We start from the raw sequence: 27,535 nt of genomic DNA, 5'->3' as shown, positions 1-27,535 counted from the left end.
CCTTCTGAATGAGAGAGGACTGACTCTACCCCTGAGTCACAGCCATCCCGTGACATTACGGACCAAACAGGGATCAAAATGAATATAGGAGAGAGTTTGGTGATGAAAATAGTGTGATTAGTCAAAAATGGATGGTCAAATTTTTTTTTGCAGAGGTTCGTTGTATTTATGATTTCGGTCAGAACTGGGAAAGTCTGCTTTTGTTTCTCTGCTCCTGACTCCAGGAACAGCAGCGTCTTGAACTAGATGCACTTTTACCTCTTGGAAAAATTAGAAACTTGATTTTCAACCTCTCAACCCGCTTTGTAACTGTTTTAGTTAGGATTACCTGTATATATTTATTGTATCATTTTAATCAACAGCCCCTTCCTATTTTAGTGCATTTTATAGTCAATCCCCTACACCTCCTTTTATTTGTATTATTTTATTTTATCTTTTAATTGTTTTTATCTCCAAATCACAAATTATCCTATTTGACGACTTTGATACTCTTGATGCCTTGTTGTTTGCTTTTTTAAATGTCACTGAAACTGACTCGATATCATTGTAAATGAGGGTTGTCCCCCTCAATGATCTCTTGAGTATAAATAAAGGTTGATATGATATATATGTGACTCTGATAACTTGCTGCAGGGACTCTTTGGACTAGATTTGCTCTGTATGTAATGCGTCATGAGATAACCTTTGTTGTTGTTTGATGCTGTAGTAGTAAATACTAAATAAAAAAGGATTGATTGATTGGAAGACTCTTGACTGAACTCCAACACACAATGTTACAAAATCCACGTCAAATCACTGTGAGGCTGTGTTTTCATCGCAGCTCATTCTCTGTCAGCCGTACAGACACAACCAAAGCAGCAGATGAGTACTACTCTGTCAAAACTAATTCAAATCTACAGACTCCTCATAATAAACAGCATGTCAGGCGCGTGCAGGAGCAGAGGACAGCAGATATACACATACATGAATAGTCAATACATCCACACAGAAACTTTAACTGACTATTAATTAAAAGCCAGAGCATGAAGTTGACTCGAGGAGGCCGGTCTGTGACACCACAAATCTGCGAGACTTCCTGTAAGACATAAATCTGTTGAGTCCTCTCCCTCTCCCTCTCTCTCTCTCTCTCTCCCTCTCTCATAGGCACAACAAAGAGAGGCTTGTCTGGGTGTCTCCCTCCCTTCTCTCTCCTCACCATTCATTAGAAGCTCAAGAAGCTGTGGTCAGGTTCAAAGAAAGTCTACATTCTCTCTCTTTCACTCACTCATTTATTCTTTCTGTCCTTTTATTTCTGGTTTGCTCCTGCTTTTACTCTTTTTCTCCTCTCTCCAGGTCCCCCTCTCTCTCTCTTTCTCTCTCTCTCTCTCTCTCTCTCTCTCTCTCTCCCCCTCTCCTCTCTAAATACTGTCTCTTCCACATGGCCCAGATAATGAGTGGCGAAGCTAAACGAGAGGAAACACGGCTCACTATTAGGACGGGAACGCTGACTGAAGGTTTTAAATAAACGGAGAGAACTTGAGGCCAAATTGTATTTCCAAGGACATAAACTAATGGAACAGGCAGACATTCTCTGAGCAAATACACACTCTGTTTAAACAACCATTATAGTTGTAAAAATATACACATCCGTGTGGATCTAACTGAGAGACAGGCTGGCAGAAGGCAGAGACAGAATCGCATATATCCGCACACACGCTTGTAGAAGTGCTGCTTGTTCCTTTGCTGTGTTAAGCTTGTTAGCTTGCATTCAGAGGCAGAACAATAAGGACAGGAGGAAAACATAAACGCTTGTCTATGTCATTGAGAACTAATTAGGCAAATGTGTTCTCTTAAGTGTGTGTGATATGCTCTCAGGCATATAAATCCACACCCACATATAAACACAAAGAGGGGCCTGTCTGCCTCACTCCATGAGGTTAATTGGGTTATCTAGGCTGATTAGCATAACTAACTAGGATGCTTGTTAACAGATTAGAATTATTTACTCAATTAGCACTCTGTGTGGATGAGGAAGCTGTGCATGTGTACAGATTCCCTTCACCGTTGGCACAAGCTCAAAAGAAAATGAAGCACAGCTAAGTAGGCATGAAGTGAGACCTGTGGTGTGTGTGTTCACTTCATCATTTATCTGCTCCACACACACACAGATGCTTACCATCAGGTGCCAGACATCCCGCCTATCGCCCCCCATTCCCTCCACACACACTTGCCGCGTGCCAAGCTTCCCATGCTGCAGCTCTTAAATCCCTAATCATCATCATTAGGCTTCTGTTTAGCATAATTAGCATTGTTAACCAGAAGAGCAGAGTCAAGCCAGGCTGCGCCAGTCAAAGCAAGTGACATATGTCACCCTTCTGGCACCTTTCCATGCTGCTGAAGAGGCTGCTCGTCCCCATCAGGTGGCTTTATGGCACATTTGCATGTTTTCACTGATTGCAGACGGATAGTGCAGTAGCTGGTGTTCGCAGCCCGCTGACGCAATGTGTGCATAAATGTCCAAAGGGGTGATTTCTCTCTCTGCAAACAGCCTGTAAAGTGACACAGCTCTTGCAGTTGTACTAGTTAATGGAACAATACCACGCTCATTCGCCCAATTTATATATTCATGTTTGCAAATGCAGATGCTGCCTTTTGTTTGTGATGCTTAACATGCGCTTCAAGCCGACAGTAAACACGAGAAAAGCAAATCAACAACACTCCTCCAGTCTTCAGCTCACAAGTGAAAACTCACAAACACTCCAACACTCACAAATAAGCAGAGAGGGAAAATGAAAGAGAGAGAAAGAGAGCGGGAGCGCTACATTTACTGAAATTAAACATTTTCTCATCAGCCTGAGGGTGCAGCAGGCCCACTAATGTATTATTCATCCCCACTTCACAAAGGAACATTAATCAATTATGAAGATATGAGGATCTTAAAGTATAGAGGAGAGACGAAGAGCGGCCCGTTCGTATTAATATGCGGCCGCAATCGTGCGCCCCCACCCCCCCACCCCCTTGCTCCTCAAATCAATATTTTGCAGATTAATTTGGAGCGGTTGTGGCGAGATGGCAGGATGGAAGGAAGGAGTGGGTGTGGGGGTGGAGGAGAAGAGAGACTGTCTGAGGTCTGAATTAAGGTGAAGTGTTTTGTTGTTTTTTTTACAAGTCTACGAGAGTGCACCTACATATGTATGTGGGTAATTATGTTGTCTCCAGCTCTGCTATAATTTAACACACTGAAAGCACTCAATTAAGAAAACTTTGTGATAAAAGTTCGTATTAAAAGATGGAACGCCGAGTTAGAGCTGCACAAAGAGAGGTTAGAGGAGGAGAGAGTATTTATGGATGTTGGAGATGCGTTATTTTTAAAGGCTTGTTTTTTATTTGTGATATATTCTTGAGTTCAGGTTGAGTTTGTTTATAAACCTTTGATTTTGACGTTATAGCCCTATAATTTCAGAAGAAGAGTTCATTCATACATAAGAATAAAAGTGTAGCAGCTTAATGAGTGTTCATTTCTTCTTATTAGTTGTTGAAATAACGAGTACAGTCCATCTGATCAGCTTATACATACATATACTCACCTCAGCATTCAAAGCAGCTGCCTCCTCAGCCCACTTTCTAACAGCTTGAGCATGGGCCTTTCTCTCCCTCTCAATCCCCCTCTTCCACTCCTCCTCTCTCTCCTCTGCTTTCTGCAGCTCCTCTTCATATTCCAGTCTCCGTTCATCTCCTATTTGCCTCCATTCTTCCTCTTTCCTCCTCAGCTCCTCACTCAGTGTGGAGAACTACAGTGAGACAGAGAAAACAGCTGAAATTGCATCTCTGCGCTCCGTATAACAAATGAGGCAGCAGTCACCTCGTCTAAAAACACTAATCTGAACATCATGAGACCCGACGTGAGGCAGCATCCTTTGAGACAGCTTTGAGCTGAGGAGGAAGGAGGTTAAAGCAGCAGATGATTGACAGCACATCAGGGAAATTATGTTTATCTCTCACGTCCGGTTTCCACACACGTACAAGTACACGAGTGCAGGAAGCAGGAATCCCAACGCTTTATTTGTGTAGTGCACGTGTGCAACAGTCTTTTTTAATTTGAGAACATTTACAAAAAGAGCTTGGGTCATGATGCTTGAGATTAATGAGTTAGTAGCAGGAAGGAGCCCTCATCTCAATAAATCTTTAAATCCTCCAACTTTTGACAAAAAAATCACGATTGTTATGTGTATTGCACAAACCGTAGGACCTATCTTGTGACCTGATAGGTGGAGAAACACATGACTTCACAATTTATCACATGAAGTAGTTTAAAGTTCCTGAAACAATGACCTGCTACAGACATATTTCCATCCATCCATACATTATCTTGACCGCCAATTGATCACAGGGCAAACATGGAGAGACAGACAACCATTCACACACACATTACACCTACAGGCAATTTATAGTGACCAATTAACCTAGTGAGCATGTTTTTTGGACTGTGGGAGGAAGCTGGAGTACCCAGAGAGAACCCACGCATGCACGGAGAGAACATGCAAACTCCACACAGAAAGGAACCTGGCGGACCGGGGATTAGAACCAGAAACCCTTTCGCTGTGAGGCAACAGCGCTGCCCACTGCACCACCGTCCAGCCACAAACATAATTAAGAAACACAATCAAGGTCCTATAAAAGTCACACATAATTAAAAACAGAGGTGTCCCGTACATTTATGGCCAAAGATCTTTTTATTGTTTGTGTTTCTGGTAACATCATTTTGTGTTTTTTATGAAAGTTTCTTCCACTGACTTTTAACAAACCTACACAGTCTGTCACAGTAGGCAGCACCGTCCCATACAGCAAAGAGGAACAAGCTCAGCCGTAACGAGCTGAAGAGAGAGTAAACATGGCGTGTTTACTGGAGTGGACGGCGTGGATGTTTGTCACTGTTTCAGGAGGATAACAACGATTTCTATTTGCAAAACACGTGCTGCAAGTATTTGGAGAGGAGCAAAAAGTCCTCAAGTATGAACACAACAAAACTTTGAAGTCAGCCTGAAAGTCTTCATCGCAATGAAGATGTCTTTAAGAAATACGGAGCAGCAGTAGCTGAGTAGCATTAACAGCAATAAAGTGCCAAGTGACAATTTAATAGACATTTGGGAAGTGCAGGAGGTTTACCAGAGACGACCTGGAGTTACAGCAATTACTGACAACATGACTGGACTTACAGCGATTAATGACGCACCTTTTTCTGAGGTAGAAGACAGAGGACTTCACCGGCTGCTGTATTTGGAACAAAACCAAGAGCATGCTACTCTGCAGACACTGATCAGTGTCAGGGATAAAAGTTTGACCATGGACATGACACTAGGGCTGGCCTTAAGAAATGGAAAGCATTGCACAGTGGGGTTCCAGTTCACAGTTAAAACAAATAACGGCATGAAAACTGAAGAGAGAGAGACGGTTTTTTCTGTTTGTTAACAATAGTGACTTCAGGTAGAATATTCATATTTATGCATCTTTACTCACTAATCTCAGGCATTTTTATCCCCAGGTGTGCATAAACAAGACATTTCAAAATAGAAATATGAACAAAAATATTGAGGTAAACTTTCCGGTATCGGCCAAGAAATCTATGTTGTGCATTCTTAATGATAAATAAGTTATAGAAGATTTCACAGCACAAAAAGAAGCATATTTACCTGCCTGAAATCGTATTCAGACATTCTACAGATGACGCTCTAAAAGCAGGAGGGTTCTGTTTAATTTTGAAGCTTTTACCTCTATACAGATCTGAATCCTTCTTCTGCAGTAAATGCATGACTCTCTGCCTACCTGAACATGAGTGTCGGACCCCTCTTGTCGCAGCAGCTCAGCGGTAGCTCGCAGTTTAGTGATGCAAACATCTTTCTCAGCTATCTCCTTCACGTTGTCTCTGTGGATCCCCTGCAGACAGGAGAGCTGGCTCTGCAGGTGCAGCAGCCTCTCACTCCGCTCCAGCACCTGTGACGGAGTTTAAATGTTAAAGCAGCTTTCAAATGAAGAGGTAATCGTCAGTAAGTGCGGCTAATTATCTTTATGATGTGTTGCTGCAGTGTTGTTGAGTACTTCTTCATAAAGGTCGTGCAATTATCATAACAACACATTAGCAGCTTTTTATGCACCACTTTGGTTTAATTGTTGATACCCCACTTACAAACAGAGCTGTCACAGGGATACTTTGGCAAACTGCCACCTGCTTTATTTATTTCAATCTTTATTTCACATGCTTCAAGAAAAACTGCAAGTTATATAAGTTTAAACTGTTTTTAGTATTAATAAAGCCTCTGGTAACCATAATCAACAAAAACATTCTACCTATGATATTTCAGACCATGGGTAAATACTAAAAAACTATGTAAAAATATTAAAACTCAACTTCAATCAATTTTTCAAATAAGTTCAATTACATTCTTTAACACGTTTTCACACTGGGTTTTAAGAGGGCTGGTTTAACCTGATATTTATTACGTAATAAATATCCAACCAATCAGAAATGAAACATAGAGTCGCTTGCACACATGTTCAACAAAACTACTGCGCTCCTGCTCAGACCGTCTCCTGACGTCTCAGCCAGCTCCCCTCAGTGTTGTCTTAGCTGTTAGCTTGTTTGCTAATCACGTACTGTCTTTAATCTGTCTGTATGACTTACTTCTGCTCTTTGCACCGCTGTGCTCGTGTGTCCCTCTCTGCACATCCACCGCTGAAGATGAGCCAGGATTGGTTCACTAACTTTCCCCAGGACAGGTTCACTAACTTTCCCCAGGACCGGATCACTAACTGTCCCCAGGACCAGTTCACTAACTGTCCCCAGGACCGGTTCACTAACTTTCCCAGGACTGGTCCACTAACTTTCCCCAGGACCGGTTCCCTAACTTTCCCCAGGACCGGTCCACTAACTTTCCCAGGACCGGTTCAATAACTCTCCCAAGGACTGGTCCACTAACTTTCCCAGGACTGGTCTACTAACTTTCCCCAGGACCGGTTCACTAACTTTCCCCAAGACCGGTCCACTAACTTTCCCAGGACTGGTCAACTAACTTTCCCCAGGACCGGTCCACTAACTTTCCCAGGACTGGTCAACTAACTTTCCCCAGGACCGGTTCACTAACTTTCCTCAGGACCAGTTCACTAACTGTCCCCAGGACCGGTCCACTAACTTTCCCAGGACTGGTCAACTAACTTTCCACAGGACCGGTCCACTAACTTTCCCAGGACCGGTCTACTAACTTTCCCCAGGACGGGATCACTAACTTTCCCCAGGACTGGTCCACTAACTTTACCCAGGACAGGTTCACTAACTTTCCTCAGGACCAGTTCACTAATTGTCCCCAGGACCGGTTCACTAACTTTCCTCAGGACCAGTTCACTAACTTTCCCCAGGACCGGTTCACTTACTTTCCCCAGGACCGGTTCACTAACTTAACCTCAGGACCGGTTCACTAACTTTCCCCAGGACCGGTTCACTAACTTTCCCAGGACTGGTCCACTAACTTTCCCCAGGACTGGTCCACTAACTTTCCCCAGGACTGGTTCACTAACTTTCCCCAGGACCGGTTCACTAACTTTCCCCAGAACCGGTTCACTAACTGTCCCCAAACAGCTCAGAGTTTAGACAAACAGCTTCGTCTGACACCGGGAGCCGAGCTCCTCTGCGTGAACATACTACACTTCAGCCTCCGCTGCTCCGGGCGTCCCATGGTCCTGATGCCCCGGAGACTACGGAGTGATAAAACTTATAAATAATTTAAGTCCTGATTCTGAAGTATTTTGTGACTCAGCACTCAGAGACCATTGTAAATGAATAATTTTCAGATTCTGGAGTTTTGATGTCTTTAGATTCAGAGTCAGACGACTCAAACATGCAGGCTGTGAACTCTCTCTTGACCTGTCAATCAAAGAGTTAGGCCACGCCCACACAGTCCTGAGAAATGCTCTGACCTGTAAAATAAGATGTTTTTGAACAGAGTTTTTTCAGAGTTGTGGATGTTTATTTTTACTCCGATTTTTGCTGAAATTTAATTTGGATATTCTATATGAATTTTAAATATTCCATTTATGTTTCCAGAGGCTGTTAACATGATGAGCTGTGAAAGGGGACAATCCTCTTTCGACCAAGAAGAGTGATATTACAGATTATAAAAATATTTATACAGACATTCAAAGGAATCAAACTAGTTTTCATCTGTTTGAGAAACTGCTGTTTTCAATGTGTCAGGTTCTGAAGATTTATGTATCTCACAGAGAAACTCACTTATTACTCACAGATGAAATGTTGATCATATTAATCAATAATGTGTGTGCAGTGAGTCCGTGCAGACAGATCTGTCCCTGCATCTGCATTGCAGACGTTCCACTTAAACAGAAACACAAGCAGAATGAAAGAAATATATCAACATTTGTTGAAAAGATGATTAACAGGACAAGCTCCAGTTCTCCACTTGTTTCTCTGAGGCTCTGTAATCACACAAACCACTAATTAGCAGCAGTGCAAATGAGTCAACTCACAAGCAGCATAAATAAACAGTAACCAGCCAACACACACATAAACAACCAACAAGCCCGGGTTTACCACAAGCACAAATGAATGTGTGTGTTTGCATGTGTGTGTGTGCTTCTCTGCAGGCCTGTGTGTGTTAACCGTAAGCCACAGAAGACAGTAAAACAGCAGTGGGTATAATTTAGTGACACCCTGTTAGGAGGTGTGGGAAGGCCGTAAAAAACTCTCCCTTTTAATCCCGGCTGGCGACGCCATGTTTGTTACCCAGGGCTCTGAGATATGCTGGTAATTCATCACACACGCCTGGGTTTCCTGTTAAACCTGGCTGCACATGGAGCGCTTCAAGCACAGCTGCCAAACCAATATCGTAAAAAATAAAAAAAAGACTACTCCACCTCGCAGACGGGCAGAGCGGCTTCTAAACAACAACAAGCACGCTGCAGAGAATCACCTTAACAAGTCTTCTAATTGTGGAGGCCGCCTGAGAGCTGCTGCTGAAATAATGGACGTAAATGATACCACTAAATCTCTCTTTATATACCTGGCTTTATTTTTTTTCAGGAAGTAATGGGAAACCTGTGATAAAATCTTTAACTGAACATATGGATACATGGATGTGTAATTGAATAGACTGTATTTAATTTAATTTGAAATAAAAAGGTTATCAAAAAGTGTTTATAAAAATATCCTACCCAATAAGAAGATCTGATCTTACAAACTTTGAAGTACAGAACATGTTGATGAGGTTTCAGAGGTGTGTTCTTGTAGTTGAAATGAGAAGTAACCTGATTGGTTACCTCTTGCTTTTGCTGAAAAATGTCCTCATGCTCCCTCTCCAGATCAGATATGACCCCGTCCTTAGTCTGCAGCCGGTCTTTCAGGTCCTCCAACTCAGAAGCAATCTGGAGCGAGGAACCCGAACTAAAGGAGAAAAGAAGGAGGGAGATAATAAACCACAAAGCATGAAAGGAAAAGTCAAAAAGGTGAAATGACAAAAATTGTGGCATGCCGACGTATTACTGTCATCTGCTGCTGTTTGCTGGTTCAAAGCTGTTTAACAGCAGCATTTTTGTCAAGGACCCTTACACTGAATACAATGAAAACAATATAAAACTATAAAGACAGAACATGCAAAAAATGTGGTGTTCCAATGGAGAGCTGCACAGGAAGGTGCAAGATGATGGTGAGTGCAAATATCTAAAGGTATATAAATAAGGCACAACTCTGGGGCTGCTCGAGCATCGGTGTTCACATAATTATTGAATATCTGGAAGTCTAAACTGCATGAATCTGGTCTTATGATTCAATTCAGTAAATTGACATGAACAATCTAACTATCTTACATATACTACCAGTCAAAAGTTAGGAAACACCTTCTCATTCAAGGGTTTGTATTTATTTTAATGATTGTAAACACTGTAGATTAATACTGAAGACATCAAAACTATGAAAGAACTTATATGGAATTATTGAATTTTCAAAAAAGTGTTAAACAAAGCAGAATATGTTTTATATTTTAGATTCTGTAAAGTAGTCCCCTTTTTCCTTCATGACAGCTTTGCACACTCTTGGTATTCTCTCAGTCTGCTTCATGAAGTGGTCTCCTGGAATGGTTTCTAATGAACATGAGCCTTGTCAAGAGTTCATTTGTAGAATGACTTGCCTTCTTAATGTGTTTGAGACCATCAGTTGTGTTGTTCAGAGGTAGGGTTGGTACACAATGGATAGCCCTATTTGACTACTGTTGTAATCCAGATTATGGCCAGACCACTTCATGAAGCAGACTGAGAGAATACCAAGAGTGTGCAAAGCTGTCATGAAGGAAAAAGGGGGCTACTTTACAGAATCTAAAATATAAAACATATTCTGCTTTGTTTAACACTTTTTTGAAAATTCAATAATTCCATATATGTTCTTTTACAGTTTTGATGTCTTTGGTATTAATCTATAATGTTGAAAATAATTGAAATAAATAAAAAACAAAGCCTGAGAAGGTGTGCCCAAATGTTTGACTGGTAGTGTAGTGTACTGTCTCCTTTTCAGCGTCAAAAGAAGTTAATCTTAAATGATAGTTCAGTTATATATTAATTTATTATTGTGATGCTTTCTACAGTAAAATATGAAACTAATAAAGAAGCAACAAATATATGACATGCATGTAGAGCACACAACGTAATAAGAGATCCAAAATGTAATAATTCAATAGCAGCAAAGAGTTGCTGAGCCTGGTGAAAATTGTGCTAGGTGACAGAAACTGGAGCTGATATGAGCTTGTGTGTGTGTGTGTGTGTGTGTGTGTGTGTGTGTGTGTGTGTGTGTGTGTGTGTGTGTGTGTGTGTGTGTGTGTGTGTGTGTGTGTGTGTGTGTGTGTGTGTGTGTGTGTGTTCCCCAGCGGTGAAAATACGTTAACTCTGCCCAGACACCTTTCTGAGTCACCAGTGACAGCTGTCACACACCCGAGATGGAAGAGGAGAAAAAAAAAACAGATCACACAGCACCGTGCCGCACTCTTCACAGACACACACACGTACACACACACACACACGCACACACACACACACACACACACAGTTTCATATTTACCAGCCTCATGAGATGAGTTATTCTGATGAAACTTTGCGCAGATTAAAAATGTTAAACTCACATTTGATCAAGCGTGTCTACACGTTCGCACCAAGCAGGGAAGGAAAGGCAAGATTTGACAAAAGTGACATGTGAGTGGATAGAGAGCGCTGAGAGTTAAATCTTTCACTTCAGGAGGAGGAAAAAAAAACAGCTTTTCAGTCAAATGGAGTAAAAGCCACAGAGGAGAAACTGACTTTAGATTAGAGCTGGTTTCTGTCTCTACAAGAGAATAAAACTGGTATGTGTTGCTGTGCCACTAATTCAATTCTAACTACAGCGTTCCTTTGTTATGAATCATCACTTTGCCAAGCGTTTCTGTGAGAATGTACAAAAACTTAAAATTCAAGGCATGCATGGAAGAAAAAATCCTTTATAAGTATATAAATGTGTAGACAAAGACAATCTTTCCCTAAAGATATGCACACATTTCACTCCTCAACTATTTTTTATAACTATTCCAGAGCCTTTCAAACGGAGGAGAAAAGGTTGGTCTATTTATTAGAATTTCATAAACTTATTTCCTCGTCACTTTGCAGGAAAAATACTTAAATCATCCAAAATATAGGCGACGTTCTTTGTAAACGAATGGCCTGAAATGGGAACAAGTTGAAAATGGAAAGAGGGTTTTGAATGAATAGTTACTGCAGCCAATTTCATCCCTATTTTCCCCTGCACAGCGGGGAGGAGAGTTTGGAGAGCTGGGTGATTCAGACACGCACGGACCAGGTGAACAGGAAGTCAGCAAAGGTGAACAAATGAGAAGAAAACAGTTTGAAGTAATCAGACGTCATAGATCATGAACATGAATTTAAGTTTCAAGTCAAAGCTGTGTTTAAAAAAAGGAAAACATGCAACACATTATTCTGAGCAACAAGTCAGGAACAAAAAGCATTTATGCAATTCAAGGTGTGCGAGTATGTGCATGTGTTTGATGTGTGTTTTTGAAATGAGCTCCTGATTATTCAGGTCAAAAAACGAGGCTCGTGATTTACGGTATCGGTGTATGTTTCAGCAGCTGTTCTAAATAAATGACACAACATCAAACAAACAGATGAACAGGGGATTTCCTATTTAGAGCCCTAAGTGTTGTTATGATTACTGTGTGGACAGAGAGAGCAGTGTGAATGAAAGTGACAGAGTGTGTGTGTGTGTGTGTGTGTGTGTGTGTGTGTGTGTGTGTGTGTGTGTGTGTGTGTGTGTGTGTGTGTGTGTGTGTGTGTGAAATTAAAGCAGGCTCTCAATATCTCAAGCTGTCACTCAGGCCTATTAGGCAAGGCTAACAAAATTAGTCATGAATATGCAGTAATAACATGCAAATTGCCACCCCTTCCCCCCGCATGGTATATGTGTGTGTGTTTGTGTGTGTGTGTGTGTGTGTGTGTGTGTGTGTGTGTGTGTGTGTGTGTGTGTGTGTGTGTGTGTGTGTGTGAGAGCATGTGTGTTGCCCTCAGGGCTATATGCATTGGCTGTGTAAACCCAATTCTTTCTACATCATTACAGCAACAAGACATAATTTATAAGAATAATATAAACATGCATGTAGCCTGGCATAAAGGGCCAAACACACACACACTGACGCACAAACACACACACACACACTGATGCACACACATACACACACACACAAACAGAGGGCACAGGTTCCCTTTGCTGCCATCTGTATAAAGCAGGGCTTCTCATCTGCAGGTTATTTTACATTGAGAGGAGAGTTTTTGGGTTTCTGGTGCCACATTGATGCTCACACACACTCACACACACAGGCACACACACACACTCACACTTGTGCTCGTCACACACAAACATGTAGATCGTCTGTTGCCTCTCAGTCCCCAGGGTGATGTTTGACACAGCCTGGGTGCTGCCACAGCAATTAACCTCCCTGTTAATGAGAAGAGCTCTGTCAAGCTGCCAGATGGCACCGCCTGGCATGCTGCCATGCACGCACACGCACACGCACACGCACGCACATGCACACACAGGCCATTCACTTTCACACATGCATACACATTTATGCACATGCACACAATTCAGTCTCCCCCTGCTCTCCACCTAACTGTTGCTGGTTGTCATCGCCACTCATCCCTCCCTCACCCGGCCCCTCCCTCCCCCCTTCTCCGCTCTATTGTCTTCTATGGCTCTCCATCCTCTCCTCTTCCCTTCCTCCCTCCCTCCCTTCCTCCATCTCTCTGGCAGCTGCTTATCCATGTCGCAGCACTGCAGATGTCACAACTCACCAGCTGGGAAACAGTAGGGGTGGAGAGGAGGGATGAAGATTTGAGAGGAGAGGAGGAGTTTGTTTCATCTCCATATTTGACATTTGGTCTTGACAAGCAGCCGAGTGGCTCAGGATTTATAGATTCAAGGTTGATTGATTGATTGATTGGTTTTGTCATTTAGTTGCTTGTTCTAAGATCATGTTTTTATTGCAGACTGTAGAAATGCTGGAAAACGTCTCCGCAGTAAGTTGTATCATCATGAAATTTTTATGCAACTATTTATGACAGCGTGCGTGCGATCGGGTAGATAAGTGTCCTGTATGTGTGATAATTCTGTATCTGTGTGTGTGTGTGTGTGTGTGTGTGTGTGTGTGTGTGTGTGTGTGTGTGTGTGTGTGTGTGTGTGTGTTAATGAGCATGGCACTTGGCCGGGGCACAGCCCGCTGTGTCTGCCTGTCTGCATGTCCACATAGCAGCCCACCAGGCCTGCGTATTGATCAGTTAGCTTGGCCTAATAGGAGACGAGGAGCCTGACCTGGGAAAGTCAATATGGAGAAAAAGAGACATATCCTCCACCCGTCCTGAGAGAAAAGTGGGAGAGAGAGGGAGGGAAAGAAAGGGGAAAGGGGAGAGATAGAGCCAGCGATGTAGAGTAATGTGCATCCACTGCTGTCCTTGTGCAAAAGAGCTAGGAAAGAGAAGACTCTGGAGGCTTTTGGAAAGAAGAAAGACTGGACGATGAAAAACAAGCAAAGCCATGAGGAAAATAATAATGTAACAATAATGAGCCTCCAGTCTCCCAAGCTTTAATATCTTATCACTTCTGTTAACAAAGAAAGTTTGGAGTTTGAATTAGAGCAGTTACACCGAGGGATACTGTCGGCATTTAAAATAAGTGAAGTTCCTCGCTCTCCCAAATGAGAATCAGGATGTTCTGTCAAAGCTTCTTTACCTAACTAACTTTCAGCATTTGACTGCTTTTGGCAAAGAATACAGCTCTCAAGTTAACTCGAGCGAAAAAAACTCTGCAGGAGACTATACTACGGGAAATAATTAAAAAAATGGGAGGAGATGGAAAATAAAAAACTGACACCCACTCACACATCAATACGTCGATAGATCAATGTGTGTCTCTGTGTGTCTGTGTGTGTGAGTGAGTGTGTTCTGTGCTCAGCAGAAATATATAAATATTTCTGTAGATAAACAAAAAAACCAGAGGAAACGGAAAAGTAGATAAAAGACTTAGGCTTCACCATGCTCACACACATTTACACACACATAAACACACACACACCTGGCTGAGTGATGCTACCCTGGAGGGTGGCTTCAATCTGATGTGTTTAATGTTGACGCTGGTGGCAAGAAACACACACACTCACCCGCTGTTTCAACCTGCCTGTCATTTCATTTCATGAAACCTGATTTACTCATTTCATTTATTTCATTTTTTTATTATTATATGTGCAGCCATTTAAAACGCTCAAGGTGTGATGCAAATCCCCGGGTCTCTGACAGCGAGCGTGCTGACTGAGGATCCATCACGCCCTTCACTGCCTTTCGCAAGAGCGGCAGAGAAAGCCACAAACTCGATTGTGCCACAGCGTGCCAGACCACTGATTCCTGCTTGGCTGGGTGCTTTAATTGGCTGCACTGCAGGCTGTCAAACAACTGACTGGTTACTTCAGAACAAATTTGGATGTGGTATTAGTTTTTTATATGACAGATTCTGAAATAACAAATACAGACTGTAATACTATCCCTGATCAGGGCCGGATCCAGAGGGGGGCCTAAAGTTTGTGTGCAGCACTAGACTATCTACAACTGATACAGTGCTGTGTATATTCTTCAACTTTAAAAAGTAACATCACAGTGGCATCATTTACATCAGTTGGAGAAAAAAGGGGGTGCTCTCTCCGTGGCTCAGACATTTGAACATATGTGAACACAGCACTCACTCTGATTCAGAAGAAATCAAGCTGAGATCACCTGAAAGAGGTCATCCAGGCTCGCTTTCAATCAAACCCTGGAGTGGCTCATTTGCTGCAATCAACCCCACAACCAGAATAACCATCTGCATGACTCATCATCACGCTGCGGTAGTAGGTAAGGTAGTTAGACACTACTCAGCAGAGCGGTGATCACCCCTCTAGTTCATCTGCTGACTAATGAGTTGGTGAACCATGTTTTTGTGAGTGGGGGGAAATGTTTGACAAAGAGGCTCAGAGATATGACCTCATCACTGTCACACATCAACCCACAACTTGTGTTGGTTAACTGTCTAATATCATCTTTGAGCTGGCTTCCCACAGTAAAGTGATACCAGTACACATTTGTTTGTAGCCTGCCAAGGTGTGCTCTGGCCCACTTTACAATATTTCAATGTGAACATAAAAAGAAACAAGGTAAAAATGCAACGATATATCCTGTTATTGTCTGAGTCAGATCGGAGCAAAGAGACTACAGGTGTGAAAGCAGCCTGAGCTTAAAGGGATATTTCAGTGTTTTTGAAGTGGGGTTGCATGAGTTTTATGTCACTAGTTCTTGTATCAGCCACAACGGATGACGCTCAGCTCGGCCCCTTTAATGAGCTTTAATGCTTCTACTACTCGTCTCATCACTATCACTTCTCTCTCTTACTCCCTTCTATCTGTCTTTCCAGACCCAACTCGGTCGAGGCATGATGGCTGTCTAACATGAGTCTGATTCTGCCTGAGGTTTCTGCCTGTTAAAGGAAGTTTTTCCTTGCCACTGTAACTAGTTAAATACTGCGATGTGCAATGCTCATGATGGATTAAGGTGGGGTCAGACTGAGTCTTACCCTGTCTTGAAGTTGGGTCTCTGTTAATAATTTGACATAGAGTGGTCTAGACCTCCTATGTTTGTAAAAGCGTCTTGAGATAACGTTTGCTGTGATTTGGCGCTATACAAATACAGGTTGATTGATTGATCGATTGATTGATTGATTGATAATGTGAAACTGCATGGAGAAATGCAACTCAAGATAGGCTACCATTTCTGCAGGCGGGGTCAGTCCTGTCATGTAATTTAGCTAATTTTGTAAGACTCAAACTAATCAGCTGTTCCAGTCTGCAACTTCAAAGTGACAAAAATACAACTAAACTTAATAATGAAAGAGACGATGTCATGCTGTTTACTGCAGACACATTTGGACAACTTTATGAGCCGGACTTTACAGAGGAAAAGGTGATTCAATGAACTGGAGGAAAAAGAGGTGCTTATGTCTGGTACAATAGCTAGTGATAAAAAACTCATACAACCCCACTTAAAAAAAGACTGAAATATTCCTTTAACTCTGTAAAAAGATGTATGTTGAAAGTCACAACTTACAGCACTAAAACAAGGGAATGTGCTGCACTGAATTTAGCAATGTTTCAAAGTGACTCTCTTCCTTGTTGTTTAAGTATAAACTTAAATGTTAAACCGACTAGTTGAAAGGTTAGATAACAGTCAAATTCAGCACAATTTATTAAATACAGCTAAACACACCGGGGTCACCGAGTCAGTGGATGAGCAATGACAAAAATTGTATTGCTCAGTGTGGCTAACGTTAGCAGAGCTAACACCACCAGCCTTTGGTGCTCTGCTATATATGTCTGTTTAAGTGGAGCCAACAAACTTCCTCTCAATTGTTTAGATCAAAATACTGCCAAACCATGCAGAGCTATGATATGCCATCTGTCATCAGATTATTTGACTTATTTGGCTTTTCAATGTAACATTACTTTTCTTGACTTTAAACATGCCAACAAAAACATAATTCATGTCAGAAAAGAGAGATGAGAGAGAGAAAGAAAGATGCAGACATGATGTAAAGACCTCTAGATGAGGGACTGAACATGTTAAACTTACATAATGCTTAGCTAACTTTGGACATTCTGTAGGATGTCACGTGCCTTCTCCTCACGCGCTCGCATTACTGACATGCTCCCACGAAAAGCAACTTCCGGTTTACTGAGCTTGCAGGCAGATCTTTACTCTGCAGCGTTGAGTCAAACGCTTCCAGACTTTAGCGATGTTCTGGTTATACAGTAGCTATGATTCGATGACTGTAGCCGCTTCCAGTCCCTGTTTTGAACGTGCTCCACACAGCAGAGATAGTAAGGATGTAAGATGTCTCACTCCTGCATAATTTATTCTGCTATGTTGTGTTTACCTGTTGCGCCCTCCCAGTCTTTGTGTCGCATGTGCCACTCTCAGCAAAGATAGTACTGATGCAAGATGTCTCACTACCTTAGAAATTCAACCCCAGAAAACGATCATGTCTCTGCGCCAAGCTGCAACCTCTGGTCTTAAAATATGAAGCCCGAGCGGAAGTGCTGAGAACTGCAGTTCATTGAGTGTCCACTAGAGGCTAGCTGCAGAAACACTAGAAACTACATACACACCAATTCAAAGAAGACAATCTTTACAGCAGAAATAAACATGTTTACAGCCTGTTACAGAAAACGTCTGAATAGCTAAATTCTCTATCAGCACATACTGTACGGAGGTGAACTTTTTTATAACTCTGTATTTTTGAAGATATTATTAAACTTACAAGTTTTGCCCAAATAAGGACATGGCTGACTTGATTAACAGGCGGGAACACTGTAGCTTTTAACGAAAAGTCTAAAGGCCCGCCTCTTTACCTCACACTAGTTCAACAGACGTTAGGTTGAGTTCAGCATTTCCAATATGACACCTGCCAACAAACGGCTTCAAAAAAGCGCTTCAGGAACAGATGGGTGACATCACGGATACTAAGTCCATGTATTATACAGTCTGTGTTTTGTGCACAGCATGAAATGTGTGATGACGTCACCAACAAGTCATCACTTTTAATGTTGTCCATGACTCATTTTGGCACCATTTTTCGTGGATTACATTGATGAACTGTTTCACCTCTAATTGAAATGCAAAGACAACTCCAGGTGGCCTGATGGAACCATAGCCTGTATAATAAATGGACGTAGTCTATGTGACGTCACCCATCTGTTCCTAAAGGGCTGTTTTCAAGCCTATAATCGGCGGGGGCCATATTGGAAATGCTGAACTCAACCTAACGTCTGTCAAGCTAGTGTGAGGTAAAGAGGCGGGCCTTTAGCCTTTTTGCTAACATCTACAGGGTGCCCGCCTGTCAGTAAAGTCAGTCATGTCCTTATTTGGATAAAACTTGTAAGTTTAATTTCTGCAAAAATAACAAGTTATAAAAAATCTGCCATAAGCTACAATGTGTGGCGATCGATTCATCAGCTATTCTTTGAACTTTAGGCTGTAAACATGTTTATTTCTGCTGCTTCTTTAAATGGGTGTGTATGTGGTTTCCGGTGTTTCTGCAGCCAGCCTCTAGTGGACGCTCAACGAACTGCAGTTTTTAACATTTCCGCATGGGCTTCATATTTTAAGAGGTTGCTGCTTGCTTGGAACACAGTCCAAACAGTTCCCTCTAACATAAGTCAAATGGCCAATCAGAGATCCAAAGTTTGGGGCAACACCAGAGGTGGCCAATCACATCTCCAGGATTGCCAGTGCCACCACGTGCCCCCCCTCTGGATTTGCACCTGTCCTTGAAGTATCTCATGTAGGCTTATAGACTGCACATTTTGAAGTCAACTTGACGGATGTAGTATTTGACAAAGTCTGTGAAAAGGAGTTGACACAATGAAGGAGCTAAAAAGTCAATGTTACATCAGCTGTGTTTGATAAATATTCAGCTTAGGTTTCTTTAAACAGCGCGCCAATGTATCACGCCTCTCAGTGCTGCTTCAGGCCATCACAATACAGGCTTAACCCCACGGTGACTTTCGATAGATGTCATTGGAACTGATTTCACATCAGACAGTGCCCTGGTCAGGTGAGTCCAGGTGTTTGCTGGGGATGTAGAATTCTCAAATAGGTACACATGTATGAGTAAGGAGATTTGGATTTAGAAAATGTTTCTTTCATTAGTTTCATCAAAATGTGCAAAACTTGAAATAAAAATCTGTATTTCCAGAAAGGTTTAGAGTAGAAAGAGAACAAGTCTTTAGGGGCCTTGGAGCACTGCATGGTGGGAAATCTCATACAGGGATTTGCATATTGCCATGGGGACAGTGGTGTTGCATTGACTCCCAGAGGAGCTTAACTTCCCTCCGGAGATACAGAGTCCCTGAGGCCAGCCGTGTTACCTTCCTCTACACCGTGAGACCTGGGAATGAGTGTGAGTGTGTTCACTCAATTTGTGAAGTTATCAGAAAGAAGTTGTTCGTTATTTGAGTCAAGAGTAAACTTTTCCAAGAGGAAGAAATGGGCTAGTTGATGAGGTAAGAAGCTGAGTAACTAATGCATGTCATCAGAAGTCCTCTTTACAGAGTGTCTGTCTGTACGTACCTGAGAGGGATGAGAGCTGCAGGTTCAACAAGATCCTGTAGACGCATAGTCGTCAGATCCACCTCAGACTCCTGGAAGATTAAAACAGGACATCCACAGATTGATCAATTATAAGGAAAGTATTTATGACATTGATTCATCATTGAGGTTATTTTACAAGTCAAATGTTAAATATTAGTAAGTTTAAGCTTTATGTTTGTAAAAAGTCTTTGTTTTGAAATGTTGGCCTGAAAGAGAAAAAAAAAAGAGAGGCCGCTTTCGGTGCTGGGAAACTGTGCATGTTAGCATTTTTCACAAATGTCTGATTCAAACTACATGATTATTGATTATCAGAATAAATAATCTGCAGATTAATTAATCCCTGATTGAAGTTTAAAGTGTGGTATGTTGTCGAGCTTGAGCAGATGTTCATAAAAAAATATGAAGTACATAAGAATAAGGTCATCCAAATGTTCAATATGTTTTAATGTTGCATGCTTTAGAACAATTACAATGGGATGAAGCTGCTATGAGCGAAACAGAGAGAGCTGCAGTGGTCGAGTTACATAGAGTTATAGTGAAGCAAGCACTGCTGATGAAAATGAAGTTTTGAAACAGACAATACAATTTTCGTATTAGTTTTTATTAACCAAATGTTGCTCTCTTGTTCAGTAAATTTTTTTTTATAATACATTCTATTAATTTTTCAAAGTGCACACCAACAACAAAACATGACAATACAAACCTGTACAAAACAAATCAAAACAAATCAAAGCATAAAAATAATAAAACAAAACAAGAAGATTAAGACGTGACAGAATACCTCATAGCATATGCTGCTGAAACAGTGACACACACATTGGAAAAGAGAGCAACAGATATCTGGCACCACATCACAAACCCACCCAAAAGAGGAAGAGGGGAGGAGACATCCCGCTAAAACAGAAGAAAGAAATAAAGATCCAATTCAGCCCAGTGTTTGTTAGACAATGTTCACACTCAGAGGCAATCCATCTCTCTGTAGCATGTCTGTCATTTCATAAGGTAATCTAAAGTAAATTCAGTATCTGTTGTTCCCTTTTTCCTGAGCAGAGAGGTTTTCCACTGGTAGAACATTATATAGTTCTCTGTACCACTGTGTTACTGATGGGGGTTCGTCTTTAATCCATTGAAACAGAATACACCGTCAAGCTAGTATTTCATCAGGAGAATGTATTTTGATGGAATAAGATCTAGGTCTTCTTGTGGGAAAACCCTAACAGGAACAGTGCAGGTTCTTCTTTAATTTTCATGTGAAGGATTGAACATACCTCTTTTTTAACATTAACAACAAACGTGCAATCATAGGACATTGCCATATTAAAGCTCCTGTGAGGAATTTTCAGCTGTTTATAAAACAGACTGAAATTAACACTGATGCCTCTTTGTGACGTACAAAAGCCAACAAGACCATCAGAGAGAAAACTGATTACTTTTATCTAGTTATGTTTAGTGTCTGAAGCTGCTGCGGCAGGGTAGGTGTCAGGAGGAGTGATTACCAGAATGCTTCCAAACAGCCTTTAACATTGTCCATGGAAAAGGTTCTTGATAGATCATACATTTGACTGTTTGAAGACAGCAGGATGAGATTTATTTTTGTTGAAAAACTCTACTTTCATATGCAAAGGATGAGATCACCAACAACAGTTTTGTCCACAGGGGGCACCAAAGTCAGCACAAACTGAAAAGGTGCATTTTGACCAAGATTTCCGGGTCTTTTAGCCCCCAGAACTTCCTGTGCTCCCATTGTTGTCTGCGTTTCGACCGCGGGCTGAAGTCCCAGGTAGATTGTGCAAATCAGGCCAGTGACGTATGGAGAAGGAAAAAAAAGTAAATGCACTACACCACCAGACCAGTAGAGGACAGTAAAACAAAGACGAATGCCATTCATCACAGATGACACCATAGAAGCAGACGGACAGGCAGGTATCATTATGAGCAACACAACAGTTAGCCTGTTAGCATGAAGAGACTCAGCTGGCACTGTTTTAGATGGTGCTATATTTCATCATAGATGGATTCACTGAATCAACACGTGAGAGGAGATAAGCACGAGTAGCAAAGACGTTTCAACACGGCTTTAAAATCCTTTTGAACTCAAAAAGACGTGGCAGAGATCAGCCGGTGTTTTGGTTTAAACGGCGACCCTGTTAACTGGAGACTTTCAGCCGGATGCATCCCTCATAAACGTCTTTAGACGATCATTAAATATCTGATGAGGATATTTTGAAATCTTAATAAAAACTAAACTAGTTTGCATTCCCACGAACTCCCTCTGTGTTTCAACAGCTGTGTAAACTCCACAAACACTGACACGTTCAGCTGAAGGTCTCCAGTTTACAGAGTCACTTTTAAAACCGTAACACCGGGAGAGACGCAATCATGGTGGGCTGAGAGAAGACTACTGTTACAAGCTGCTACATCAAGAGAATCACAGCTTCTTCTTTTGAAAAGTACACACACATATAAAAAAGATAGAACAAATAAAAACTAATGAAAGAAAGAGAAATCGGGCTGAATAAAAACACTGCGGTTAATCTACCAATCAGACACGTTCAGCATTGCAGGCCCTGCCCCCCGAAAGTCCCAGAACCTTTGAAAAGTACTACCCCCCAAGCAGGGTCTCCTTTAGAGGGGAGATAATACCCCTGAACTAAATTTAGACCCTGGTTCCAGGGTAAAGTTCCTGCGGTTGAAAAACGCCTAAAGTTACTCATAAGAGCTTTAAGTGAAAGTATATTCCCTCCTCTTTCTGACATTTTTACAGAGGGGAGATATGTTAGAGTTACATTTATTTAAAAATGGAGGTGTAAGCTGTGTCCTGTGGAGAATAATGGGTGGCCAGGAGTTTGATATTTGTTACTGTGGTATGGAAACAGGTCTCCATATTGTTTGAATTTACTAATAGCATATAGAAGTTCATACTTACATCATTCAAAGAACATGATATTTAATTATATTATTAAAAAAATCACTGCTGCACTTGCTTTATTGAAATCAAACTATCTCCGGCATGTTAGACAGGAGTTACATTTTCACCCTAACACATGTTTGACTTGTATTTATTAATTAGAACCCATTCAAAGAGGAAAATCATTTTCAAGTGCTGTAAAGTGTGATGAAGTTTGACACAACAGAGGAGCAGGGGTGTGAAGTGTGTTGATCCTGGCTAATTGCTTGGAAAATTCATCTTTATGACCACAGCAACGTGGTGACACAGTCAGGGAGACAAAAGGATGAGAAATTAAGAGAAACAGCATGAAGCTGTAAGAACAACAGATGAAAGAAAAAAGGTCTCTGCGCTTTCTGCTTTGTTCATTTTCAAAACAGGGCCAATGGTGCACAAATCACCCAAATCTAATCAGAAAGCTGACAGAATCAAATACAGAAGAAAGGAATCGAAGATGAAATTTCAAATATGATTACTCTAATGACTTCATAATTTGGCTTTCCTCTGCAGGGATTTCAAAAGAATATATTTGATGCAATAGTAGCACAGTCAGTCGCTTGCTCTGAAAAAAAAAGAACATTCAGAATTAGAGCGAGCACACAAACACACTGAGTCCTCTGTTTGTTCAGATACAGTAGGACTCCTTGCACTCAAATAACCCTCGCCATAACCTTGTATACCTCTCCCTCTCTCCGTCTCCTTCTCTGGCTGAACGCTGGACTGTAAGGACCGGCGGGAAACACGGGTCAGCAGTGTTATCGTGAGGTCAAAAGATGCTGTAATGCTTCAGAAGGAAAACCTAAGAATAAATACATCCGACTCAGAAGAGAGGTACACAGCACTGGTGACCATGCCTTTTTATTATGCATGACTTTAAAAAAGAAAGAGGAAACACAGGGTGGAAGAGAAAAGGAAGCCAATACAGAGAGGAAGTTAGACTTATAGAGAGACATTGGAGAAAGAGAGAGAGAGAGACCCAGCAGTTCCAGTGAAATATCGGCCACTCCATCGCTGAGGTGACAGGGGTCACTCTGGGAAAAGGAAATCAATGCTGACAGCAATGACTCACAGGTCAACACATAGCTGTGTGTCTGTGTCTGTGTGTGTGTCTGTGTGTGTGTGTGTGTGTGTGTGTGTGTGTGTGTGTGTGTGTGTGTGTCTTTAAATATGAGCTTGTGTGTGAGTTTCATTTCTGCATATGCTAGCATTAAGTACGTGTATGTCTCCCACTGTGTTTATGTGAATTCAGAATATAAGGGTGTTTCAGCAACGAGGCGATTCAAAGCGTTTTATCTGAGACATTAAAGGAATAATGACAAAAATTCACATGAAGAGAGACTGAAAAATAATTAAAATAAGCGGTTGGAAATCAAAGCAAAGGGAAAATAAAACTGTGAAAATCTGACTAAAATAAAATGAAAGAATTTATGACAGACTAATATAACAGTGACCGTGCAGCGTTGTGTTATAAAAATAGGTATTAAAATAATCTGAGTTGCCTTATAAAAGGAAGCTGTAAACAGGTGAGCAGATCGAGACTTTGCTCCAGGTATCTGGAGCATAAAACTGAACTCTGTGTCTCCGTGACTCGCCCCAGATGACCTGAGTAGTCTGGATGTACGTACTGTATGAGGAGATCACTAATGTATTTCAGCCCTAAAGCAGTCAGTGCTTTATAAAGCTGCTGCAGTGTTTTAAAGTGTTTTCCCCCACAGACAGGGAGCCGATGTAAAGACCTCAGAGCTGGAGTGACGTGATCCACTTTCTTGGCTTTGGTGAGGACTGAAGCAGCAGGATTTTGAATCAGGTTTCTGATGGATATTTTAAAGAGACATGTAAAGGCACGAGTAAAAAAAAATCTAATCACAAAAAGCATCCAAAAGAGTATGGGGCGCCGTTTGTTGTGTTGTGCACACTGAAAATAACAGCTACAGTTCTCCACATTTAGCCCCAAAACATCATAAAAAATGTAGAGTGAATTTTTAAGTCACTTTTTTTATCACATTTAGAGAAATATTTGTGATCTTCTTCATATTTAATTTTGTTGTGAAAAATATATTAAGTTAAAATCACTGTTAAATCCAAACGCTAAATATAAATATAAATATTAAATGTTTAATCTAAATGTTAAATATAAATATAAATATTTATGTTAAATCTAAATGTTAAATCTACATGTTAATGCAGTGTGAATTTGTATTGGGCGCCAGTAGTACCAAAATAAAAGCTTCATAAAGCGATACAGATATCCTAACCCTAGTCTGTCAGTATGACTCCTACGGGTTGTAGCTGGACCGCCCACTGTAAAAATGCTGGATAGGCAGTTTTGGAGGTCATAAAGAGATTTCACAACACTCAGAGACAGAACTGACCCAGTCTATGGTACGGACAAGCTAAGTTGCTATTGCTAATTCTGCAGCGCTTTATGAAGCTTGTATTTTGGTATTTCCGCTAGGCGGCAGAGTGAATTTTCATATATGGTAAATATTTAGGATCGCGGAGCAACATTTAACATTTAGATTTAACATTAACGTTTAGATTTCAAATACAACAGTTATATTTATATTTAGCATTTGGATTTAATAGTGATTTTAACTAAATATATTTTTAACAACAAAATGAAATGTGAAGGGGACACCATTGGCCTGGCGGTCTAAGCGTGTGCCCCATGTTCAGAGGCTATAGTCCTCGTCGCAGAGGTCGCAGGTTCGATTCCAGACTCGACCATTTGCTGCATGTCCTCCCCCGCTCTCTACTCCCCATATTTCGTGTCTCTCTTCAGCTATCCTATTAAAATAAAAAAAGGCAAAAAAGCCCCAAAACCATAACCTAAAATAATAATAATAATAATAATGATTAAAAAAAAGTTCAATGTGAAGAAGATCACAAATATTGTATTAAATGTGATAAAAGAAAGTGACTTTTAATAATTCACTCTACATTTATATGACGTTTTGAAGCCAAATGTGGAGAAATGTAACTGTTATTTTCAGTGTGCACAACTTTACAAACAGTGCCCCATAAAAGAGGAGCTGGCAAGGATGACTTCCATCCATTAAAGTGATGCTTTTTAAGACACTTGTTAAGTTTGTGCAAGAATTATAAGTTTGATTAGATTTTGTATTTAACACCTTTTAAAGAAAGAGGGTTTAATCTATTTAGTTGTTGATTTTAGCATCCTTAAAACAATTGTAATAAAGTGAGTTGAGTTATATGTCTCCAAACATTAGACATGAAGACACAGGATTTTCAGCCTCCATCATTAAACATTCATAAACCAATGCAGCTGCAATGTGACAATGAGAAGACCTGGCACACTTGGAGGTCAGTGGCTAATAAAGGTAGGCTGTGTGTGTTTGGGAGTGTCAATAAGTGTGTGTGCCTGTGTCTGCATGCCTTATATACCCTTGGGTTAGCAGGAGTTACGACCTGCTTACATTATTAAGGTGAGTAGTAGGCTGCGTTATGTATGCCTAAACAGCCAGTCCATTCATTACAGATGCAATCCCCTAAGTACATGAATAAGCACACGGCCTACTCTGCTCCCTCGCTCTCTTTCTTCCTGCCTCTCTGAACTGTAAAGGAGACAAAATATTGGTGTGATGCAGAGCGCTTTAGATAAATCAGAAACAGGAGCAAATTAATAATAAGGAATAAAACAGCATTAGCTGATTAAGTATGTATGGCTGAGTGGCGGCTGTAATTTACAGGCAGCTGGGGTTGGGTGTCCGGAATAAGGTCTCATTAGGGTTCATGGTGTGTGTGCATGAGTGTGTGCGTGTGTATGTGTGTGTCCATCCCGTTAGTAATCCGTCACCAGTGGTCTCAGGTTTATGAAAAGGCCTGCAATCTATGATAATGAGCCTTGTGAAGGTTATGACCACGGTAAACTCATTTGTTAGAGGAAGGGCTTATATGTATGCGTGTGTGTGTGTGTGTGAGTGTGTGTGTGTCTTTGTGTATTTATGAGTAATACAACCATACGATTACAGAGTGGATAAGAAATACACTATTAAAGTAATGGTCAAAATAGGCATAAGAGACAGAGGAGGAGAGGAGTGAGCGTAACAGAGAGCACATTACATGGACGTTGCATCACATCATTTAGTTTCCTCAGTTGGTTTATAAGACAAACAGAGCAGACGTATGAAACACTTTCTTAAAGAAGGTTCTCCGTCTGTAACGAGCTGCACGGATACTTCCCGAGTGATCACATCTCAGTCTCGAGTAGAGGAGGCACGGATGTGTAAAATGGTCAAACACAGGCTGTCACAGGAAGTCTGTTCAGTGTTTGACTGGATAGGACAGAAGTAGTGTCAGATACACAGCAGCAGAATGAAGACATACAGGGGACTTCCACCAGATCCCTGTTTGGTCCGTCTCCGATCTGATCTGCTGCCATCCGGCTCCGTGCTCTCTCATCCGTCAACACCCACCGGTTGCATTTTCAAAACGCAGCACGGAGCAGGACAGCTGGAGTCATGTGACTGAGGTTTTCCCCCGGCAAACACTGAATCAAGGATTCTCCTCCTCCTCTCCTCATCCATGTTGTCTTTCTGGTCCTCTGAAAACCTCTGACCTGTTGACTCCAGGCCTGGCTCCGCTCATCATGACGGTTTGTTGTTGTAGTTAAGTGAAATACGATCTGGTGATAATCTGGAGTGTTTTATTCTGAAAATTAACCGGATGAGTTAATTTTGTTTTGGTGCCTGACTTCCTGTCCTGCTCCATCTGCTCTGTTGAGATTGATGCGTCGTGCTCCGGCATCCGGCAAAAATAGAAGTCTTGCTTATTTATCCGTTGCGTTCCTACCTGCCAGATCAGAGACGCAGCGGAACGCGACGGAGCGGA

General features: G+C 41.4%; 1 protein-coding gene across 1 annotated transcript in view; it reads right to left on the bottom strand.

The window, feature by feature from the left end:
- LOC117829367 (trichohyalin-like) overlaps nucleotides 1-27,535 on the bottom strand; it is a 151,585-nt gene that overhangs the window by 100,708 nt on the left and 23,342 nt on the right. Inside the window, exons 4-7 of the mRNA XM_034706999.1 lie at nucleotides 19,717-19,787; nucleotides 9,304-9,427; nucleotides 5,803-5,970; nucleotides 3,567-3,770 (exon numbers count right to left, since the gene is read on the bottom strand). Of these exons, the coding sequence (XP_034562890.1) occupies nucleotides 3,567-3,770; nucleotides 5,803-5,970; nucleotides 9,304-9,427; nucleotides 19,717-19,787 (567 nt within the window). The remainder of the gene's footprint in view (nucleotides 1-3,566; nucleotides 3,771-5,802; nucleotides 5,971-9,303; nucleotides 9,428-19,716; nucleotides 19,788-27,535) is intronic.

Source organism: Notolabrus celidotus, chromosome 17 (assembly GCF_009762535.1).
Source record: "Notolabrus celidotus isolate fNotCel1 chromosome 17, fNotCel1.pri, whole genome shotgun sequence".
NCBI classification, from domain to species: domain Eukaryota; kingdom Metazoa; phylum Chordata; class Actinopteri; order Labriformes; family Labridae; genus Notolabrus; species Notolabrus celidotus.
Note: the sequence above shows the minus strand (reverse complement) of the source record. Positions and strands in the feature narration are given on the sequence as shown.